The sequence below is a fragment of the Calypte anna genome, chromosome 3 (assembly GCF_003957555.1).
Source record: "Calypte anna isolate BGI_N300 chromosome 3, bCalAnn1_v1.p, whole genome shotgun sequence".
In the NCBI taxonomy this organism is placed as follows: Eukaryota; Metazoa; Chordata; class Aves; order Apodiformes; family Trochilidae; genus Calypte; species Calypte anna.
In genome coordinates this window covers 2362471-2381513 of record NC_044246.1, presented here as the reverse complement: position 1 = coordinate 2381513, position 19043 = coordinate 2362471, and the positions used below count along the sequence as shown (strand labels likewise).

Genomic DNA, 19043 nt, shown 5'->3' with positions numbered 1-19043 from the left:
CAACACAACCTGTGTTGGGAATCTGTGTTCATTTGCCCAGTTCCTCTGCCAAATCAGCAGCACTTCTGTGGGTTTCTCACCAGGCACCCAGATGCAGAAAGCAGCACCAGTAAAGCCATTTCATCTTGGGCTCAGGACTGATTTTGCCACCCAGTAGGAAACACTTTGACTCCCTCATTGCTTTGAATCTCTCCTGATCTGGTGTCTGCAAAAATCACTGAAACTCCAGAAGAGCAGCACTGTCTGCTGGAAAAAATCACTGCCCCCCCAGGTGCAGACAAATAGACATTTGAGCTCTGCTTTTTTTGCCATTTTCTTTTTTTTTTTTTTTGCTTGCTTCAGAAAGAAATTAATTACCAGTGCATGAATATTGACTTGTAATTTTATTGCAAACTAATGGAAGTCCATCACCAAGCAATGACAGAGCTTTTGCTCTGGGAGTCGTTCAACACCTGGAAAGGGGAAACTGAAACAGAAGAGCAATTTACCAAATGAACACTTCTTTCAAAAACTCCTTCCCTTTCTCTCAGAAATATAATTTATGGAATCTCTCAAGAAGGAAACGAGATGGAAAGAGAAAACCTCCTGTACAAAGTTCAGATTTGCAACTAAATCCACTTAGGCTGAAATCCATCAAAAATTAGACATGCTTGAAAACTCCCTTCCCAGGAGGATGCAGTCTGAAACTTAATCCCATTAAATACAGGGTGGAAAAGGAATTGTCCACTTTGTTTTGTCTTGCTCACCCCAAATCCTGTAATAAATGCTGCAGAAAAGAAATGATATGGATCCATGCAGTGAAATGAAGAGGCCACTTGCTTGCTGATCCCCTCCTGGTGTCTCAGAATCCTCAGCAGCTCAGATTTTGGGCCATATTTCCCCTTTCTCCCCCCCAAAACCTGCTCTGAGCTCTCACCAGTGCTGATAATTACCCCGTGTCAAGGCAAGCCATGACATTACAGACATCTATTTTTATAGCACTGGCTTTTACCTTTCAATACTTTCTGTTTAGATCTGTTACTGTTTGAGATTTTTTTCTCTTTTTTTTTTTTAGCTCACCTGAGGGTCTGTCTGATGGGCAGCTGAGTGGCAAGTGCTGAAAAGTGAAGGTTCCCCAGTTTGCCCCTTTCCTCCCCTGCCAGCCTCAGGTAGCTGGGGAGAAAAAAGGAAGAGAAAGAAGAGAGGAAAGAGAGGAAAGAGGGGAAGAGGGGAAGAGGGGAAAAGGTGGAAAAGTGGGAAAAGGGGGAAAAGGGGGGAAAGGGGGAAAGGGGGGAAAGGGGGAGAAGGGGGAGAAGGGGGAGAAGGGGGAGAAGGGGGAGAAGGGGGAGAAGGGGGAGAAGGGGGAGAAGGGGGAGAAGGGGGAGAAGGGAAAAGGGAGAAAAAGGGGGAAGAGGGGGAAGAGGGGGAAGAGGGGGAAGAGGGGAAGAGGGGAGAGGGGGAAGAGGGGGAAGAGGGGGAAGAGAGGGGAAAGGGGGGAAAGGGGGGAAAGGGGGGGAAGGGGGGGAAAGGGGGGGGAAAGGGGGGGAAAGGGGGGGAAAGGGGGGGAAAGGGGGGGGAAAGGGGGGAAAGGGGGGGAAAGGGGGGGAAAGGGGGGAAAGGGGGGAAGGGGGGAATGGGGGGAATGGGGGAATGGGGGGAAGGGGGGAAGGGGGGAAAGGGGGAAAGGAGAAAAGGGGGGAAAAGGGGAGAAGAGGGGGAAAAGGGGGGAAAAGGGGGGAAAGGGGGGAAAGGGGGGAAAGGGGGGAAAGGGGGGAAAGGGGGGGAAAGGGGGAAAAAAGGGGGGAAAAAGGGGGGGAAGGGGGGGAAGCGGGGGAAGGGGGGAAGGGGGGAAGGGGGAGAGGGGGGAAAGGGGGGGAAAAGGGGAAAAAGGGGAGGGAAAGGGGGAGAAAAGGGAGGGAAAGAGGGGGGAAAGGGGAGGAAAGAGGGGGGAAAGGGGGGGAAAGGGGGGGGAAAGGGGGGAAAGGGGAAAGGGGGGAAAGGGGGGAAAGGGGGGAAAAAGGGGGGAAAAAGGGGGAAGGGGGGAAGCGGGGGAAGGGGGGGAAGGGGGGGAAGGGGGAGAGGGGGAAAGGGGGGAAAAGGGGAAAAAGGGGAGGGAAAGGAGGGAGAAAAGGGGAGGGAAAGAGGGGGGAAAGGGGAGGGAAAGAGGGGGAAAGGGGGGGAAAGGGGGGGAAAGGGGGGGAAAGGGGGGAAAGGGGGGAAAGGGGGGAAAGGGGGGAAAGGGGGAAAGGGGAAAGGGGGAAAGGGGAAAGGGGAAAGGGGGAAAGGGGGGGAAAGGGGGAAAAGGGGGAAAAGGGGGAAAAGGGGAAAAGGGGGAAAAGGGGGAAAAGGGGGAAAGGGAGAAAAGGGAGAAAAGGGAGAAAAGGGGGGAAAAAGGAGGAAAGAGAAAAGAATTTTTTTTTTAATTTTTTTAAAAATAAAAATCAGAAAAAGGATTTCTCCGGAGCAGACCGTGCTGCCCTTGCACTCCCTCCCGTGGTGGATCTCCCAAATGCCATAGGATCGTTAGGGTTGGAAAGGAGCTCCTGGATCACAGAAGAAGCCGGGATGGAGAGGAAGAGAGGAGGAGGAGACAGCTCTGGGCAGCCCCCTCTCTGGGTTTGATCTCTGGCTGCCTCTTAAAACTACAGCATCCTCCAGACCAGAGCCCATTAACTGAACAATTTCTCATGTGGTCTGAGCCTTCTTTAGCTTCTTTTTTGCCATTTTTTTCCCTTCTGTACCCTCTCCTGGGGACAAAGGTGTCTCTGGAATTTGTGCTCCCCTCCAGAGCCCTGCAGCCCCCTGAACCACACAGATCAGCCCCTCATGCCCTTGAGAGAAATGTTTGCTTTAAAAAGTGGCATTTGCTCCAGTGATGTTTCAAGTCGAGCACTATAAAGAACAGAACCTTCCAGAGCTTTGCTGTCACCACTTCAGCTGCTCTAAGAGGCACCACCATGGATGCTGAAGTGAAGAAGTGATGGAAACACTGGGATTAAATGCAGTAAATAATTCTTCACCTGCTCAAAGGGGCATGAGGACAGACTTTAAATGAGGGAATTGAACCAGAGCCAGCTTGGGGATCACATTCAACATGTCCTTACCATCCCTGTCTCTGATAAGAACTCTCCTTTAGGTCCATCTCATGACCCCAGACATGAAGCAAAAATATTTTTGCTCTCTATAGCACATGGATCAGCCTCACTGAGAAGAGATTTTAATATCACTGCTCTGCTGAGGTGCTGCCAATGATGTATTTCCACCTTGCAGCCTCAAAAGAAAGTCACAGATTTATAGCATATGTATCAACACTGTGTACAATTTAAACATGAACACCTAAAAGACAGGAGAAGGTAGCAGAAACTCCTCAGGAAAATGTAAGGTAATGCAAAAGAAAAAAAGATCTTGACTTGGTGACTCAGAAGGTGGCAGAACAAGCAGTCTTCTTTCTTGAAAACATCAAGCTGGGGTTTGGATAGGTGTGAGATGAACATTATTGAGCAAGTTTTGCAGCTGCACATGAAACAAGCTGGGAAGAACCTTCAGAAAATGTTTTCTCCTTCCATCCCAAGAAGAATTCAAGGATGTATTTTTTAGCCTGGGTTTTCAGCAGCTTACAGAGCACTCAGTGGTCACTTTTTAAAGATAATAAATTGCAACAGGGAAAGGAAAAAAAAAAAGAAAAATCCCTGAAGGTTTGGTACTAACTCATCAAGGCAATTTCTTCTGCCAGAAACTCCAGGCTGGGGCACTGACTCCAGACAGATGGGTTCTGTGGTCAGATCTGAGTTGTTGTTAACTTTGCTTCTTTGAAGCCCATTGATGGTTTTGTAAAGTCCCATCAAGAACCCCTCTGATAAGAAGTGTTACCCTCCCCAATCTAAATACCACTCCAGGTGCTTTTGGGGAGCTTTCACCTCTATGTAGCCAAAGTTTATAACCTTATGCCCCATGCACACCTTTGCATTACAGCAGGGCTGTAACTCAGACCCATTCCCATGCAGATGGGGCAAAGAGGAAAAGACTGAAAAAATATAGGGAAAAAAATGGAGTGATTTATGCTACAACTGCTCTTCTCTGCTCAGTTCTTTTCCTTGCTGGGTATTGCTTGTGGATAATCTCACTACATCTTACCACAGAGTCACAGGCTGATAGAATGGGTTAGGTTAAAAAGGACTTTAAAGTTCCAGTTCCAAGGTTGCTCCAAGCCCCATCCAACCTGACCTTCAGCACTTCCAGGGATGGGGCAGCCACAGCTTCCTTGGGAAACCTGGGCCAGAGGCTCAGCACCCTCAAATTAAAGAATTTCTTGCTAATATCTGACCTAAATCTACTCTTTTTCAGTGTGAAACCATTATCACTCTATGCCCTTTGCAGGAAATTCCTCTCCCTACTTTTCCTCTGGCATAAGTTATTGTGTAACATCTGCACATGACAAACAGGTTTTTTCCTGAAGCATTTCAACTTTACAGGCTTACAGGTGGAAAGCATTTTATCTACCACTGTAGATAAATATGAAGGCAGAGATTATCAATTAATAACCAGAAGTGGATAAAGAAATGTCCAGAGAAGCATATCCCATGAGAACTTGTGGGATTGTTGAGATCAGAATTATTTACATCACTTGAATTGTGTTGTAGAGGACAGCAGAGGAGGGTGGATTAAAAAAAACAAAGCATTAAAGAAAGCATTCCAACTTTTCCCTGTGAAATTGCCTTCCTTCTGAGTCTTCATCTGAACTTCTTAAAAATCCACCTCAAAATGCAATATTGGACCAACCAGAAAGTCAGCATTTGGGTTCAGAACCTAAAGAGGAAATGGTTGGAAATCTCCTGAGGCCTCTGCAAAACTCAACCTTCCTCCACCACGCAGCTTCCCCAGGAATGTAGGAATTTGTTCAGATTTTAAAAATGCCACCCCTGAACCAAACTCAGACCTTCTCTGGCTGTCCAAAAACAGATCCTTGAACCCAACCCTTCCTTTACTCAGTTTTTAATTTCCTGGCACCTCTGCCCTCCCTGCTCTCAGGCCCATCAGGAAATGGAAGCACCAGGACAGGGTGGAAATGGCTGTGCCTGTGGTGAGCTTGGGCTGGCTGAAGGGATGGAAACCCTGGCAAAGTCCTGAGCCAGCCTAGACCTCCCAAATATTCAGAGCCCCATTTCCAAACCACCGTGGCTCAGATAGGTTTTGGAGAGCAGCTCAACCTTTAGAGGCTTCTCAAAGCCAAGCAGAGAGGCTTGCCAGCTGTCCAGGAACACACACAAGTGTTCCTCGAGGTATTCACTGGGCTAAAAGGACAGATAAAAGCATCAAAAATGGCTAAAAGAGGCACCATCTAGTTCCTTTTCCCCTGCTCTTCCCTCCCCACCCACATTTGCTTCCATCTTCACTTCTTTCTTTTAAATCTTAGGGATGCTCAGCCAAGAAGTCACCTCCTGTGGGTCTTTCACCTGCACTTTGTGTCAGCTGCATGCAGAAAAATTACTGCTCAATCAAAAGTTTTGGCACCTCTTTCAATAATTACTCCAACAGCTTTTAGGTTTGTTTCCTCATCTCATAGAACCATGGAATGGGTTGGGTTGGAAGGGACCTTAAAGCTCCTCCAGTCCCAACCCCATGGGCAGGGACACCTCCCACAGCCCAGGGTGCTCCCAGCCCCATCCAACCTCACCTTGGACAATTCCAGGGATGGGGCAGCCACAGCTTCCTTGGGCAACCTGTGCCAGGGGCTCAGCACCCTCAAGTTAAAGAATTTTTTCCTAATGTCTGACCTAAATCTCCCCTCTTCACATTGGAAACCATTGCCTCTTGTCCTCTCACTACACTCTGGAGTAAAAATCTCTCCCCCAGCTTTCCTTTGTGCCCCTTCAGAGTGTTTCTTGCAAGGAAGCACTGTGGAAAAAGAGAATTTTTTTCAGAGCTGATGTACACTTGGTTGCAGCAGTGCCCATTTGCAGTAACAATGCTGGTAGGATCTGGAGCCACTTACAGTTTTATTTATGGCCTTGGTTTTGCAGTCACAATTAGAGTAACTTTTCCAAATGTTTGGGTTTGCAGGCGCCATCCAAATAGGTCCTTAAGTTGGAAAGCTTTGATTGTGCTCAGCTTCTCTTTACTGAGCTACCTTAGTGGTCCATCTGATATTGGGGAGTGTTGTGGAAGCTATCCAGGGCATTAAATGCTATTGTACACTCACAAAGCATGTGCCAAGGGAGAAAAAGAAAACAATTGTTCCCTGAAATATTCAGCCTCTGATGAGAGGAACTTCTAAGAAGCAGAGGTGTTCATTTCAAGTGGTTTCAAGCAAACTCTCTTCCTTTGTACAACCTAAGATCAATATTGGGTTGAGAGGGACCCGTGGCTCAGCAAGGCTTTGAAAGACAAAAATAAATAGTTTGGGGTACTTTATAATTCACCAAGGTTTTGAAATCAGAAACACTTGTGTTGCACTGTTTGTGCAGGTACACAGCTGAGATAAAAGCTGAGCTGATGGTTCCAAAAACAGCCACATAAAGAATGCAAGAGCAAGTGAGGTGGGAAGAAGGGTGACAGTAAACTTGCTTGTTTGAGGAATAAAATGAGCTTTCTTCAAAAGTCCGTGCTTCAAATCATAAAGTGCCAAAACCCTTCAGGTGTAAGCATTCCCCTCATCAAACATGCCAGCAGTGCTCAGCAATCCTTGGCTTCATGCCCCCAGAAAGCCTGGGTGCATCCCAGGGAGCAGAAGGAAAATCCAGCCCTGCAAACCCTGTTCCCAGCCACGTGTCACAAGAATTGCAGACTGCTACCTGGCCTGCCATAAACAAGGGAAAAGGACAAGGTTACTGAAGATATTTTGGGGGGATGGAAGAATGTTTTACATTAGTGTCTGACACAAGGGGAGGGAAAGCCAGGAGCAGCTAAATTGGCTGCAGTCCCTCCAGATCTCAGGGTTCCTTATGAGACAGCTCTCAGCCTACCTTCCCAGAATGAAATCCACTGTTCTGTTGCCAATGTTTGTTTATTTGAAATAACAATAAATACAATATTAAACGATGCTTTCCTCCCCCATGCATCCCTGTAGCTCAGTCAGCAATTCAGAACTGGAATATTATGTTTCCCCTCTATTATTGCAACATGCTCCTACACAGGAGTCCAGGAGCAATGTCAGCAAAGAAGCATTTTTGGACTGCAAAGAGACCAAGGTTGGTACAAACTCCAAGTAGCTTTGGGCTGTCTCTCACCCAGTGAAACCACAAAAACTTGGAAACTCTTGGACCCTGGTGCCCAGTAAAGATTCAGGTGCTCATCAGCTCAGCTCTCATGTTCCTCCACTTCTCTGGCACACAGACAGGGACCTAAATGAGTTGTAGCTGAGGCCACAGCTTGGGCAGAGAGGGACATGTTACAACACTCAATTTTTTTAGGTGTAGCATGAGGACCAGAGAACCAGACTCCAGGCTGCCTGATGCATCTCAGCTGCCAGCTACCAGATGCATTTTGCCTGCCAGAAGTTGTCCTGGTGGTATTACCAAGGTTGGAGGAAGCCAGATGCTCATCAGTCCCTGCAGGATTTGCAGTCACAAAATCCTGCCAGGCAATCAGAAATTTCTTGGAGGTGTTATTTGTCTGAAAACTCTGATTTCTTACTATAAGACTATTTGCCAAGCTTATAGCATCTGAAAAAAATCACCTAGTGACTTGAATTGTGGATGGGGGTGGTTGCTGAGGGTGTATCTGCCCAAGGGAAATGCAAAAAATATTATTGCTAATTGAACAGAGATACAGCTCTGTATACTACTGAAAGTCTTTTCTGAAAGCAAGACTTGCTCTGCTTCTGGTAGAGGGGATGTGAAGTGAAACCAGCCCAGAAATCTGGTTAGACAGCTGAAAAACATCAAGACAGATGCTGATCCACCCCTCCCTGACTGCTCTTCATCCAGTTTATCACGTAGAACTGAGAGCTGTTCAACACCCAGGCAAGCAAAAACACCTCTGATCCATGCAGTCATCTTTTGGAAAACAAACTTAACTTCAGCAGCATGTTTGCTAGAGGGAACTTGTGATTTTATTATCACATCCCTGCTAAGCTTCATCTCCTGGCATATTTAACACTGTGGTTAAGGAGGCTGTGCCCCTGATTTTGCCAGCACCTGGCAAGCTGCACATACCCATGACTGGGTGATACCACAAATGAAAAGAAAAAGGTTTATTTGATGTGTAGAACAGAATGGCAGAGCTCTGCCCTCACACACTGGCACAGCAGGTGAAAAAAAAATCAAAAAAATCATGTATTTTCTTGGTATGCTACCAAGTGTCTACCTACACAGCCTGGGTTTGCTTTTCCTGAGAATGATGCAAATACTCCCCATGAATAAATGAGAAATAAATGAGAAAGGCACATGTGGGAAGGGCTTGTGGAGTCTGTGAGCTCCAAGGAAAAGGACTACAGGAGGAAAGACTGATGTAGTGCTCTGGTAGCTGTAACAGCCTTGGCTTTTTGTTGTTGTTTAAATAGGGAGAAGGAAAAGAAATAAACCTGTCCTGTGGGAAGATGCAAAACAAATCTGGGTATTGAGTGGGTGTGTTGTTTTCTTCCTCCGTGTGTCTGACTCTGCCTTACCCATTTTATGGAAGGATTCCTAACGCAGTCCAGGACTCTCCTGATCTGCAGGAAGAGCACAGGAACTCAAAATAAACTATCACAGGCTCCCTACCTCCAGTCCCCTACTAACAAGCCTACCTCCCCCTACCAAAATATTCAAGTTTCATTTAGTCTGAAAGCTTTGAGTCACCAAAGCCTTTACCTGTTTGGTAGCAAAGAGTGGGAATTCCACCAGGCTGGGGTTTTCTGGCCGTGGTTCATGGAGATGCAAACCACTGGAACCAAACTACACACTCTGGGTGTCTGGGTGACATCTCCCAGCTAACGGTGAAGCCAGATGCAGCCACATGAGTTTGTGACATAGACATTTTGTAAGAGTCTGGCCAAGTGCCCTGGGCTCATTTTTTGTTCCCTTTCATGAAGCAGGGAGCCACTCACGGAATGACAGTTCCATTCAGCACTGATTTATACACATCTATCAAAAGGCTTTGGCATCAGCTGAGTCATGGAGCATTTAAAGATGATGTAACAGTCCCAATCACTGATTTTTACATTTGGACAAATTATGGTTTAGCAGCATTCCCAGTTTTTTTCCATGCTAACATTTAGAACTTCTCTTCTAGACAGAAGAAAGAATGCAACATGTAGTCTCTTGTAACTTCCATTTACACACTTGTGAACGTTCACTTGGAATTAAATTGCAATGTTAAGCTATTAAATAGAATAATATACATCACCTGACAGTCTCAGAGTGTTCAAATGAGGTTCTTAAGGAGTAAAAGATGAGAATCACTTGACTTTATCTGTCCCACACATTCAAATGCCCCACACTATAAAATTCATGGAGATAACCCACTCCTTTAAGGTTTTCAATTAGCAACTACTAATCTACAAATCATTCCCACCCCCTAAAAAAAAAACACAAAAAAAAACCATCCGAGGCAAAGCTTTTTCTGAAGAATTCCAGGTATGAACAACCCAACCACCCCCTACCACAATTTCTCCTTGAGCCTCCCCTTACCCAAAAAAGAAGAAGAAAGGGGAAAACTCATCTCTTCTTCACAGATTTTTTTTTTTCCCTGAACAGCCAAAACAAAACCAGGGTCTATTTCCCTATGCCACAGCCTGTAACTTCAGCATAATGAACTCCAAAGGGCAAAGCCTTCACCAAAACACTTAAAAACAGCTTGAAAGGGGCACTGGCTGCCCGTTATGTTTACTCAAGCACTTGTTTAAAAACACATTTAAGGAAAATGTTTTTATTTCTACAGATTGCATTAATTATAGCTTCGCAAACACTGCGAGCTCCACAAGAAGCCTGAACTGAGCTATTAGCTGCAAACCTCAGGTCTTGGCTAGAGAAGTGGTTATGGCTTATTTAGCAAGCCTAATGAATTGGCTCACCCTTCTCTCTACGCAGAGTTCCACGTTTAGCATCACAGAATAGCTTGGAATAGCCACCAGAGTCTCCTTTCGTATTAGAATTATAAATAAAGCGGGGGGAAAAAAATAAAAAAAATTAAAAAATAAAAAATAGAGGTCCCGAAGAGAACCTCACTGCTGGGTTATTCCTCTCGGGGGAAAATAAAAAGCATTAACACCGACATCACCCCTGGCCCGAAGCTCTGCGGGTACCCACAGTAAACTTCCACTTGGCTCCCTTGCTCTCCCCTCTTCAAACTCTCCGGGGCAGCTGCCCCGCTTCCCCCCCTCCCTCCTCCCCAAACCTGGGTTGGGGGAGCAGGGGGGGTCCCACACACCCCGGGGGGATCAACCCGCTCAGGTGTGTCCCAGAGGGGACCAAACTGGGGGTGAATGGGGTTTTGGGGGGGGATTTTTTGGGGGGGTGTCAGCCTTACCGTGAGGGCAGAGAGCTTCTGGGCTGGCACGGCGGGGAGCAGCTCCGGGAGCAGCAGCAGCAGCGGCACCGGCACCCACATCCTGGGGGGGCAGCGGAGGGAGGAAAAAAAAAAGCAGGGGGGGGACAGGACAGACACAAACCGAGACACACACTGCTCGGGATGTCTCTCCCTCCGTCCCGCTTTGGCTCCTTTTCAATCTCTCCCGCTGGGAGGTCCCAGCTTAAGTCCTTGATTATGATATTTTTTTTAATTTTTTTTTTTTCTTCTTCTTCCCCTCCCACCTCTCCCCTTGAAATTCAGGAGGCTAGCAGAGAGGCGGAGGTTTTTCTGTCTCTCTCTTTCGCTCCTAGGGAGTCAGCCCCGGCTGGGAGGTGCTCCCCAACCTCACGGGGACCCTCACGGGGACCCTCCGGACCCCTCCGCCTTCCCCCCGGGGCTCCGCGCCTCGCTCCGCCTGGGACAGGCTGCAGCCTAGCCCTGGGGCTCAGCTTTCTTTCCTCTCCAACCTCGTCCGTCCCCCTCCCCCGTGAGAGGGGAAAAACAGGAGGAAAAAATTCGGGACTGGAAGGCAGGACCCTCCCCACCCACCCCGTCCGGGGGGGGCGGCACTGCGGAGCCTGGGGGTGTGAGCCCTCACCCCGCTGCTCTTCCCCTCTTTATCCTCCCCCCTCCCCTGCCCGGCCTCCGCTTTTCTCCTCCCAGACCCACAGATCCTCTCCGGATTAACCCTCCCCGCTGCTCCCCCCTGAGGACTCATTTCCACCCCCCCCCTTCCCATCCCTTCCCCGCATCAAACACCGACAGCCCCGGGGGAGGTTTTAGGGGACCACGGGAACCCCGATCGTGCTCAGGGTCACCTCGTCTCCTCCTCCTTCCCCCCTCGCCCTCCCCGAACCTCCCGAACCCTCCGGTTCTCCTCGACTCCGGTTCGGAGCCGGAGCAAGGGCCGGGTTAGGCTGATTGCTGGCCGGGCAGCAGACAGGGGTCGGGGGTCCCTGGGGGCTGCCGGGGTGTCCCGGAGCCCCCTGGGGAGATGCCGATAGGGGTGCAGTGAAATGCCAGGTGAAACCTTCCCACAGTTTGAGAGCTTTTCTGGCTTTCGGGAGCTAAATGAAGGTATTTTGTTATTTCCTGACGGTCAACCGCCAAAGGATCTCCTTCCCTCCCCCTCCGCCCCCTTTCCCCTAAACCACCACCCCTGCCTGAAAGAAACCCTTTTACTGCATTTTTTTTTCTTTTTTTCTTTTTTTTTTTCTTTTTTTGTGTGTCAATGGAGGAGTCCCCTGCTCCTTCCCAGAGAGCTTGGGTTTCGGTGGTGCCACCAGGGAGCCGGGCTTTGCTTTTACTCTTCTGTGGGAGAAGATCCGGGTGTGAAAGCAGCTCAGGGAGGCTGCGAAGTGACAGGCTCCCAGCACACAAGTGACAATTTCGCAGCAGCTCTGCCCTGCCAGGTTTGTCACACAGGCTGCCCCAGCCAGGGCAGGGGATGTCATAACAGTCTCTGGAACAGCAGCTGCATGAACCAAAGCAGGGAGAATCACAGAATCCTAGAATGGGCTGGGTTGGAAGGGACCTTAGAGATCATCAAGTCCAACCCTTGATCCACTCCCGCTGCAGTTCCCAGCCCATGGCACTCAGTGCCACATCCAGGCTCTTTGGAAAGATCTCCAGACACGGAGAATCCACTACTTCCCTGGGCAGCCCATTCCAATGCCTGATCACCCTCTCCAGAAAGAAATTCTTTCTCATCTCCAACCTAAACCTCCCCTGGCACAACTTGAGACCTTTTGTGCCCTCTTGTCTTGCTGAGAGTTGCCTGGGAAAAGAGCCCAACCCCCCCCGGCTCCAACCTCCTTTCAGGGAGTTGGAGAGAGTGATGAGGTCTCCCCTGAGCCTCCTCTTCTCCAGCCTCAACACCCCCAGCTCCCTCAGCCCTTCCTCACAGCACTTGTGCTGGATCCCTTCACAGCCTCCTTGCTCTTCTCTGGACCTGCTCCAGCACCTCAAGCTCCTTCCTGAACTTCCTGAGGGGCCCAGAACTGGACACAGGACTCAAGCTGTGGCCTCCCCAGAGCTGAGCACAGGGGCAGAATCCCTTCCCTGGACCTGCTGGCCACGCTGTTCCTGAGCCAGCCCAGGATGCCATTGGCCTTCTTGGCCACCTGGGCACACTGCTGGCTTCCTGTCAATCCAGAAGAAGATATTAATCCAGAAGTAGATACTAATTACGGACAGACTCAGATGCTCTGCTTGAATCAGATGCTCTGATTTTTCCAGATCCCAGGAGGTTCAGAGGCAAGCAGCCAGCAGACTGAGTGGTCACAGATTCCCCAGGTCTCAGCTGAGCACCCAGAGTCACAAGAATTTGGCAAGCTTGCTTTTCAGGAGGGTTTGGGTTTAGGCAACTCAATTATCACAGGATCGTCACGGTTGGAAAAGACCTCCAAGATCACCACATTCAACCATAACATCCCCCTCAAATAAAAAAAAATAAAATTAAATAAACAAATAAATAAATTTATCAATGCCTGTATCACCATGCCTACTAGAGCATGTACTGAAGTGCCTCATCTACATAGTTTCTTAATACTTCCAGGGATGGTGATTCCACTACCTCCCTGGACAGCCCATTCCAAAGCCTGACTACTCTCCCAGAAAGCTAACACCCAACTGTTCTCTCAGTACCAACACCAAATCTGTGAGTGCATGAGTGTGTGTGTGTGGCCTGTAGCATCTCCTGGGCTTCTGAAATGGGAAAAAGAAAAGAAAGTGATCATACTAGATTTAGGTTAGACATTAAGGAGAAATTCTTCAGTGTCAGGGTGCTGAGGCCCTGGCACAGGTTACCCAGGGGTTGTGGCTGCCCCATCCCTGGCAGTGTCTCAGCCCAGGTTGGATGGGGCTGGGGGCACCCTGGGCTGTGGGAGGTGTCCCTGCCCATGGGGTTGGGACTGGAGGAGCTTTAAGGTCCCTTCCACCCCAAAGCATTTGATGATCCTGTGATACATCAATGCCCAGGTCAGAACATGCCTGGGGCCCTTCACTGCCCCACACAGCCCTCCCTGGGTCTCCAATAGCAGCATCTCACATGGGGGCAGCGGATTTTGCTGCTTTCTGCAGCAGGCAGTGCAGAACTTTGTGCCAGTTTCACAGCCCTTGCCTCTCAGCCCATGACTCCAGCCACCTTCATATTAAAATTAACTCCCCACATGTACCTTGCTCCGCTTTCCCCCCATAAAACCTCTCCTTCCCATCACCGTGTCCATGAAGGCAGGCTGACCTCTCCAGAATCATCTTCCCAGTCCTCTTCCTTCTCTGCCAGCTTCTCCCAGTTTGTCTCCCAGTTTGAGTCCAGGTCCTCTCCATCACTGAGCATCCTACAGCCCCTGCTTCCCCTTCTGCCACACTCCTCAGAGCTCTCTGAGCCCACAGCCCCTTTCCTTTCAATGACATTTGGATTTGACACTGCAAGGGAAAAAAAAAAATCCATCCTCAGAATAAATAAGAAGTTCATCTCATATGAACAAGCTGCAGGTTTTCAAACTTAGCTAAATTTGATCGGATTTCTGCAGAGCTGGCAACAGCCAAAGAGCCAAAACCCTGCAAAAAAGGGAAATTTAAAAGCCAGAAACTGGTGGCATTATGGTTTTAAAATGAAGATGCCAAAACATACACTCTTATTTCACCTCCTGTCATTTCCCCAAATTTTTTTTTTCTCAAAAAGGACTTGACTACACTGCTTAAAATTTCTTCTTCCCTTTCTTTGCCTCCCCATCCCAGAAGATAGTTCAGCCTAAAGTAAATATTTTTAAAGGAAAATATGAGACCAAGTGATAAAAAACTGGCAAGGTCTAACAAGCTGAAAATAGTGCTTCAGAATGTAAAACCAGAGAGATTTTAAGAGGCAGAGCTTTCAGACACCACTGTGCTGGTAAGAAACCTGCTTAGAGCTTTCAGTCTGCTTAGATAAGGGAGATAAAAAGGTAAAGGAACATTTTTCCTTTTTATAGCTGGGGAAGGACTCTGAGAGAATCACATCAGTGTTCCTTACTGGTGTTGAGCTCCCATTTAAAAAGGAAACAGATTTTCAGAAGGACTCGTGTCCTTTCACATTATGAGTGTCCCCTCAAATGTCTTTCTGGTCACATAGAATCCTAGAACTGGCTGGGTTGGAAGGGACCTCAGAGCTCATCAAGTCCAACCCTTGATCCACTCCCGCTGCAGTTCCCAGCCCATGGCACTCAGTGCCACATCCAGGCTCTTCCTAAAAACCTCCAGGGATGGAGAATCCACCCCTCCCTGGGCATTCCAGTGTCTGATCACCCTCTCTGCTAAGAATCCTTTCCTAATATCCAACCTAAACCTCCCCTGGCAGAGCTTCAGCTCTGCCAGGGGAGGTTTAGGTTGGATATTAGGAAAAAATTCTTTAGTCTGTGCCCAGATATCCCTCTGATACCTCCCCGACCCCCCCCCTGGCTCCAACCTCCTTTCAGGGAGTTGGAGAGAGTGATGAGGTCTCCCCTGAGCCTCCTCTTCTCCAGCCTCAACACCCCCAGCTCCCTCAGCCCTTCCTCACAGGAATTCTGCTGGATCCCTTCACAGCCTCCTTGCTCTTCTCTGGACCTGCTCCAGCACCTCAATCTCCTTCCTGAGCTGAGGGGCCCAGAACTGGACACAGGACTCAAGGTACATCTTGTGGTCAGTTTTGACCTGGCTACCACTTTCCACCAGGTCCAGACTTACACCAGACTTGATCTGGGGTGTATTAGAAATTGTACCCAAGTTTCCTGAGGTCCTTTGCTTCTGGTCGTGAAGTGAGAACCCTGTTATCTCCTCTTGCCCCAAATCCTTCTAGAACTGCTGTAGAAAGCAACTCCTGTTGCTTAGGTGAGTGAGTCTCATGGAGCAATCCTGTTTGTTCCAACATCAGTGGATGCAAACAGATAGGAACTACTCAGCAGAATTTACTAGAGCACGAGTGCTTTCTGCTCCTGCTTCTAATTAGCTTGCAAAAAGGAATCACCTCCTGTGGACAGCTGCCCATCCATCATTAAACTCATCAAGATTGTTGCCATAAGGGTCTTGGAAATTCTAACAGTGTGAAATGAGGAATTATCTGTCTCTTAACTACTGAGGGTAAAGTAAATCCTCAGGTTTCTGTGCAGCCCTGGAAGGACAGGGATGGGCAGCTAGATCCCAGCTGTGTTGCTTGGCTGGGGTGTGTAAGTGTTCTGCTTCTTGTAACAGGATCAGGTATTGCTTGGCAGAGGTTAATGCAGTTCTTAGAAAGAAATTCCTTTCCTCCTATGGATTCCTGGCACTTTCTTAAGGAATTGCCCTGCTCTCTTCCCTGCTTTTCAAGTTTGCTGTTTCTCAAGCAGCATTTGCAGCCTCAACTGAGGTACATGAAACTCTTTCTTAATGTTTTCAGTTTCAAAAAATAATGGGAAATAATATTAAAAGCAGTTCCTGGAGAATATGTGGGCACTTACAGGCATGCAAACAAGTACAGAACAGTTATGTGCATGCTGTGTACCTGGGATTTCCCTTCCTTCCCCAATGTGTCTGCACCACTGAGAAACACCAAGTCCTGGGCAGTGACTTGGGCAAATGATAACAGAAGTAATTTTTTTTTATTTGTAAAGCACTCCCACTTAGCTTCTTATGAAGAAAGATACTAAATCAAAACCAACTGGGACTTGATAGCAAATCTCCCATGGCTTTAATACATGAATGTGAATGCAAAGCTCACAAACACCCAACCAAGACCCCAGCCCTGATGTGCTTGTGGTATCATTAAACCTGACTCACAGGTTTTCCTACTTGATATGGGGGATATCCTATATATATCATATGTTTCTTTTAAAGTTATAATAGAATCCTCTGCTATCTTACTTCTTTGTGCTTGCTGTGTATAATAAGGCAGATGGAGACCAAGAGAAAAGCAGAAGGTTGGGAGATGTCTTAAACAAAAAAAAAATTACTTTTTTTCTTTAATTATTTTTTTTTTAAGGAGAAAATTATTAAACTTCTTTAACACACAATTTATTTTAACCCACCTCTGAGCAAGCAGCTTATGACTGATGAAATGTGGGGTGGAATTTTTTCAAGTGTTTATGGGAACCAGAGGCTGAGATCCTTTTTTTTCTTTTTTAACTTTGAGAGCTACAGAGGTGAGCCAAACCCTCATCCCAAAATACCAAGGCCCACGCAATATTTGATCCTGAAAAATAAAGTTATCAAACCAACCTTTTGGAAAGGGAACACAATGTGGGGGTGAAGCTTAAAATTGTGGAGGAACCAGCCTGTGTCCTGATCCTCTGGAAACAACCATAGATGAGGGGATTGAGTCCATCATCAGCAAATTCGCAGACGACACTAAGCTGGGGGGGAGTGTGGATCAACTAGAAGGCAGGAGGGCTCTGCAGAGGGACCTGGACAGACTGGAGAGTTGGGCTGATTCCAACGGGATGAGGTTTAAAACGGCCAAGTGCCGGGTCCTGCACTTTGGCCACAACAACCCCATGCAGCGCTACAGGCTGGGCACAGAGTGGTTGGAGAGCAGCCAGACAGAGAGGGACCTGGGAGTCTGGATCGACAAGAAACTGAACATGAGCCAGCAGTGTGCCCAGGTGGCCAAGAAAGCCAATGGCATCCTGGCCTGTATCCGGAACAGCATTGCCAGCAGGTCCAAGGAAGTGATTCTGCCCCTGTACTCAGCCCTCGTGAGGCCACACCTGGAGTACTGTGTCCAGTTCTGGGCCCCCCAGTTCAGGAAGGATATCGAGGTCCTGGAGCAGGTCCAAAGGAGGGCAACCAGGCTGGTGAAGGGACTCGAGCATAGACCCTACGAGGAGAGGCTGAGAGAACTGGGGTTGTTCAGCCTAAAGAAGAGGAGGCTCAGGGGAGACCTCATTGCTGTCTACAACTACCTGAAAGGAGGGTGTAGCCAGGTGGGGGTTGGGCTCTTTTACCAAACGACTTTCAACAAGACAAGAGGGCATGGACTTAAGTTGTGCCAGGGGAAGTTTAGGTTAGATATTAGAAAGAATTTCTTCACGGAGAGGGTGATCAGGCTATGGAATGGACTGCCCGGTGAGGTGGTAGATTCTCCGTCCCTGGAGATATTTAAAAAAAGACTGGATGTGGCACTCAGTGCCATGGTCTAGCAACTGCTCCGGTGGGTCAAGGGTTGGACTAGATGATCTCTGAGGTCCCTTCCAACCCAGCCAATTCTATGATTCTATGATTCTATTAACCACGGGATTCTGCACAGTTCTTGGAGCCTTGAAAACAAACCATAGAGTGGAAAATGTCAGCAGGAGGAGCTCTGTCTGGGGAGGGATCATAAGCAGATTGACACCAACCATGAAAATCATACAGGAAAACAGCCAGGACATGAAGTGAAATGCTGGCAGCAAAATGGTTTTCTCAGTGCTGGTGAAATAGCTGAAATGATGGGGGATGCATCAGAAAATCAGAACACAAAACAACACCAGAAGTCATAAAATAGATTGCAATCATGAGGCTCACAAGCAGAACATCCTTATATTGTTATTATCCCCTTTCTTTGACTAGAATTATTCTGCTGTCACTCCCTCTGTGCTCTATGGTTCATCATCTTCAGAAGGAGGTTTTTCATACTTGCAAATAAAAGAAGGAGCAAACAGTTTGACTGTGAAGATGTAGGAAGTCTTATGGAGAAGATCCTGGGCAGATGTGCTCCTTCAGCATCCCACTGCTTCTCAGAGGAACAGGAAGAGATCTGTTGTGGAGTGAAATGGAAAGGGTTCCACAGGTAAAGTGTGGTTATTTTAGCAGTGGAAACTTCATGCAGTCCCAAATGTGGAATAAAAAGCTCAGTAAACTACGTGAATATCTCTTCTTTCCAGTTCCTGGGGCTGACATTTGTGTTGTGTACCATCTTGCTATTTCAGATTTGTAAACTCGTAGTAGCCCAAAACCCATGAGGTTCTCATGCCTCTTCCTCAGCCCTGTGCTCCATGCTCCCAGACCAGCAGCTTGTGGGCAGGAGGTGTTTGCAAAGCCTTCACCACCCTGAACAACCTCAACCCAGCTGCCAAAGCCTGAATGGGCCCTGTGCCAGGGCCAGTTCAGACACCACTGACAGAGAGCAACCCAGGACAGGATGGAGGAGAAGCCACCCATGTGAAGAGCAAACCCCCCTGTGCCTTCCCACACCAGCCATAACTCACACATTAACACTGGGCTTTGGTCTCCAGGGCTTCAGTCTCCAGGTCCTTGGTTTCCAGGGTTTTGGTTTCCAGGGTTTTGGTTTCCAGGGCTTCAGTTTCCAGGACTTAGGTTTCCAAGGTTTGGTCTCCAGGGTTTTGGTCTCCAGGGTTTTAGTCTCCAAGGCTTCAGTTTCCAGGGCTTCAGTTTCCAGGGCTTTGGTTTCCAGGGCTCCAGTCTCCAGGGTTTTGGTCTCCAGGGCTTCAGTCTCCACGGTTTTGGTTTCCAGGGGTTTGGTTTCCAAGGTTTGGGTCTCCAGGGCTTCAGTCTCCAGGGCTTTGGTCTCCAGGGCTTTGGTTTCCAAGGCTTTGGTCTCCAGGGCTTCAGTCTCCAGGGTTTTGGTCTCCAGGGCTTCAGTCTCC

The 19043-nt window shown here is 48.1% G+C and overlaps 1 protein-coding gene across 6 annotated transcripts in view; it reads right to left on the bottom strand.

The window, feature by feature from the left end:
- Nucleotides 1-11026, bottom strand: part of SMOC2 (SPARC related modular calcium binding 2) — a 156414-nt gene extending 145388 nt beyond the window's left edge. For all 6 annotated transcript variants that reach the window (XM_030448386.1, XM_030448388.1, XM_030448391.1 and 3 more), the window contains exon 1: nt 10426-11026. In XM_030448386.1, the coding sequence (XP_030304246.1) occupies nt 10426-10506 (81 nt within the window). In that variant the 5' untranslated portion in view covers nt 10507-11026. The remainder of the gene's footprint in view (nt 1-10425) is intronic.
- Nucleotides 11027-19043: the final 8017 nt, after the last annotated feature.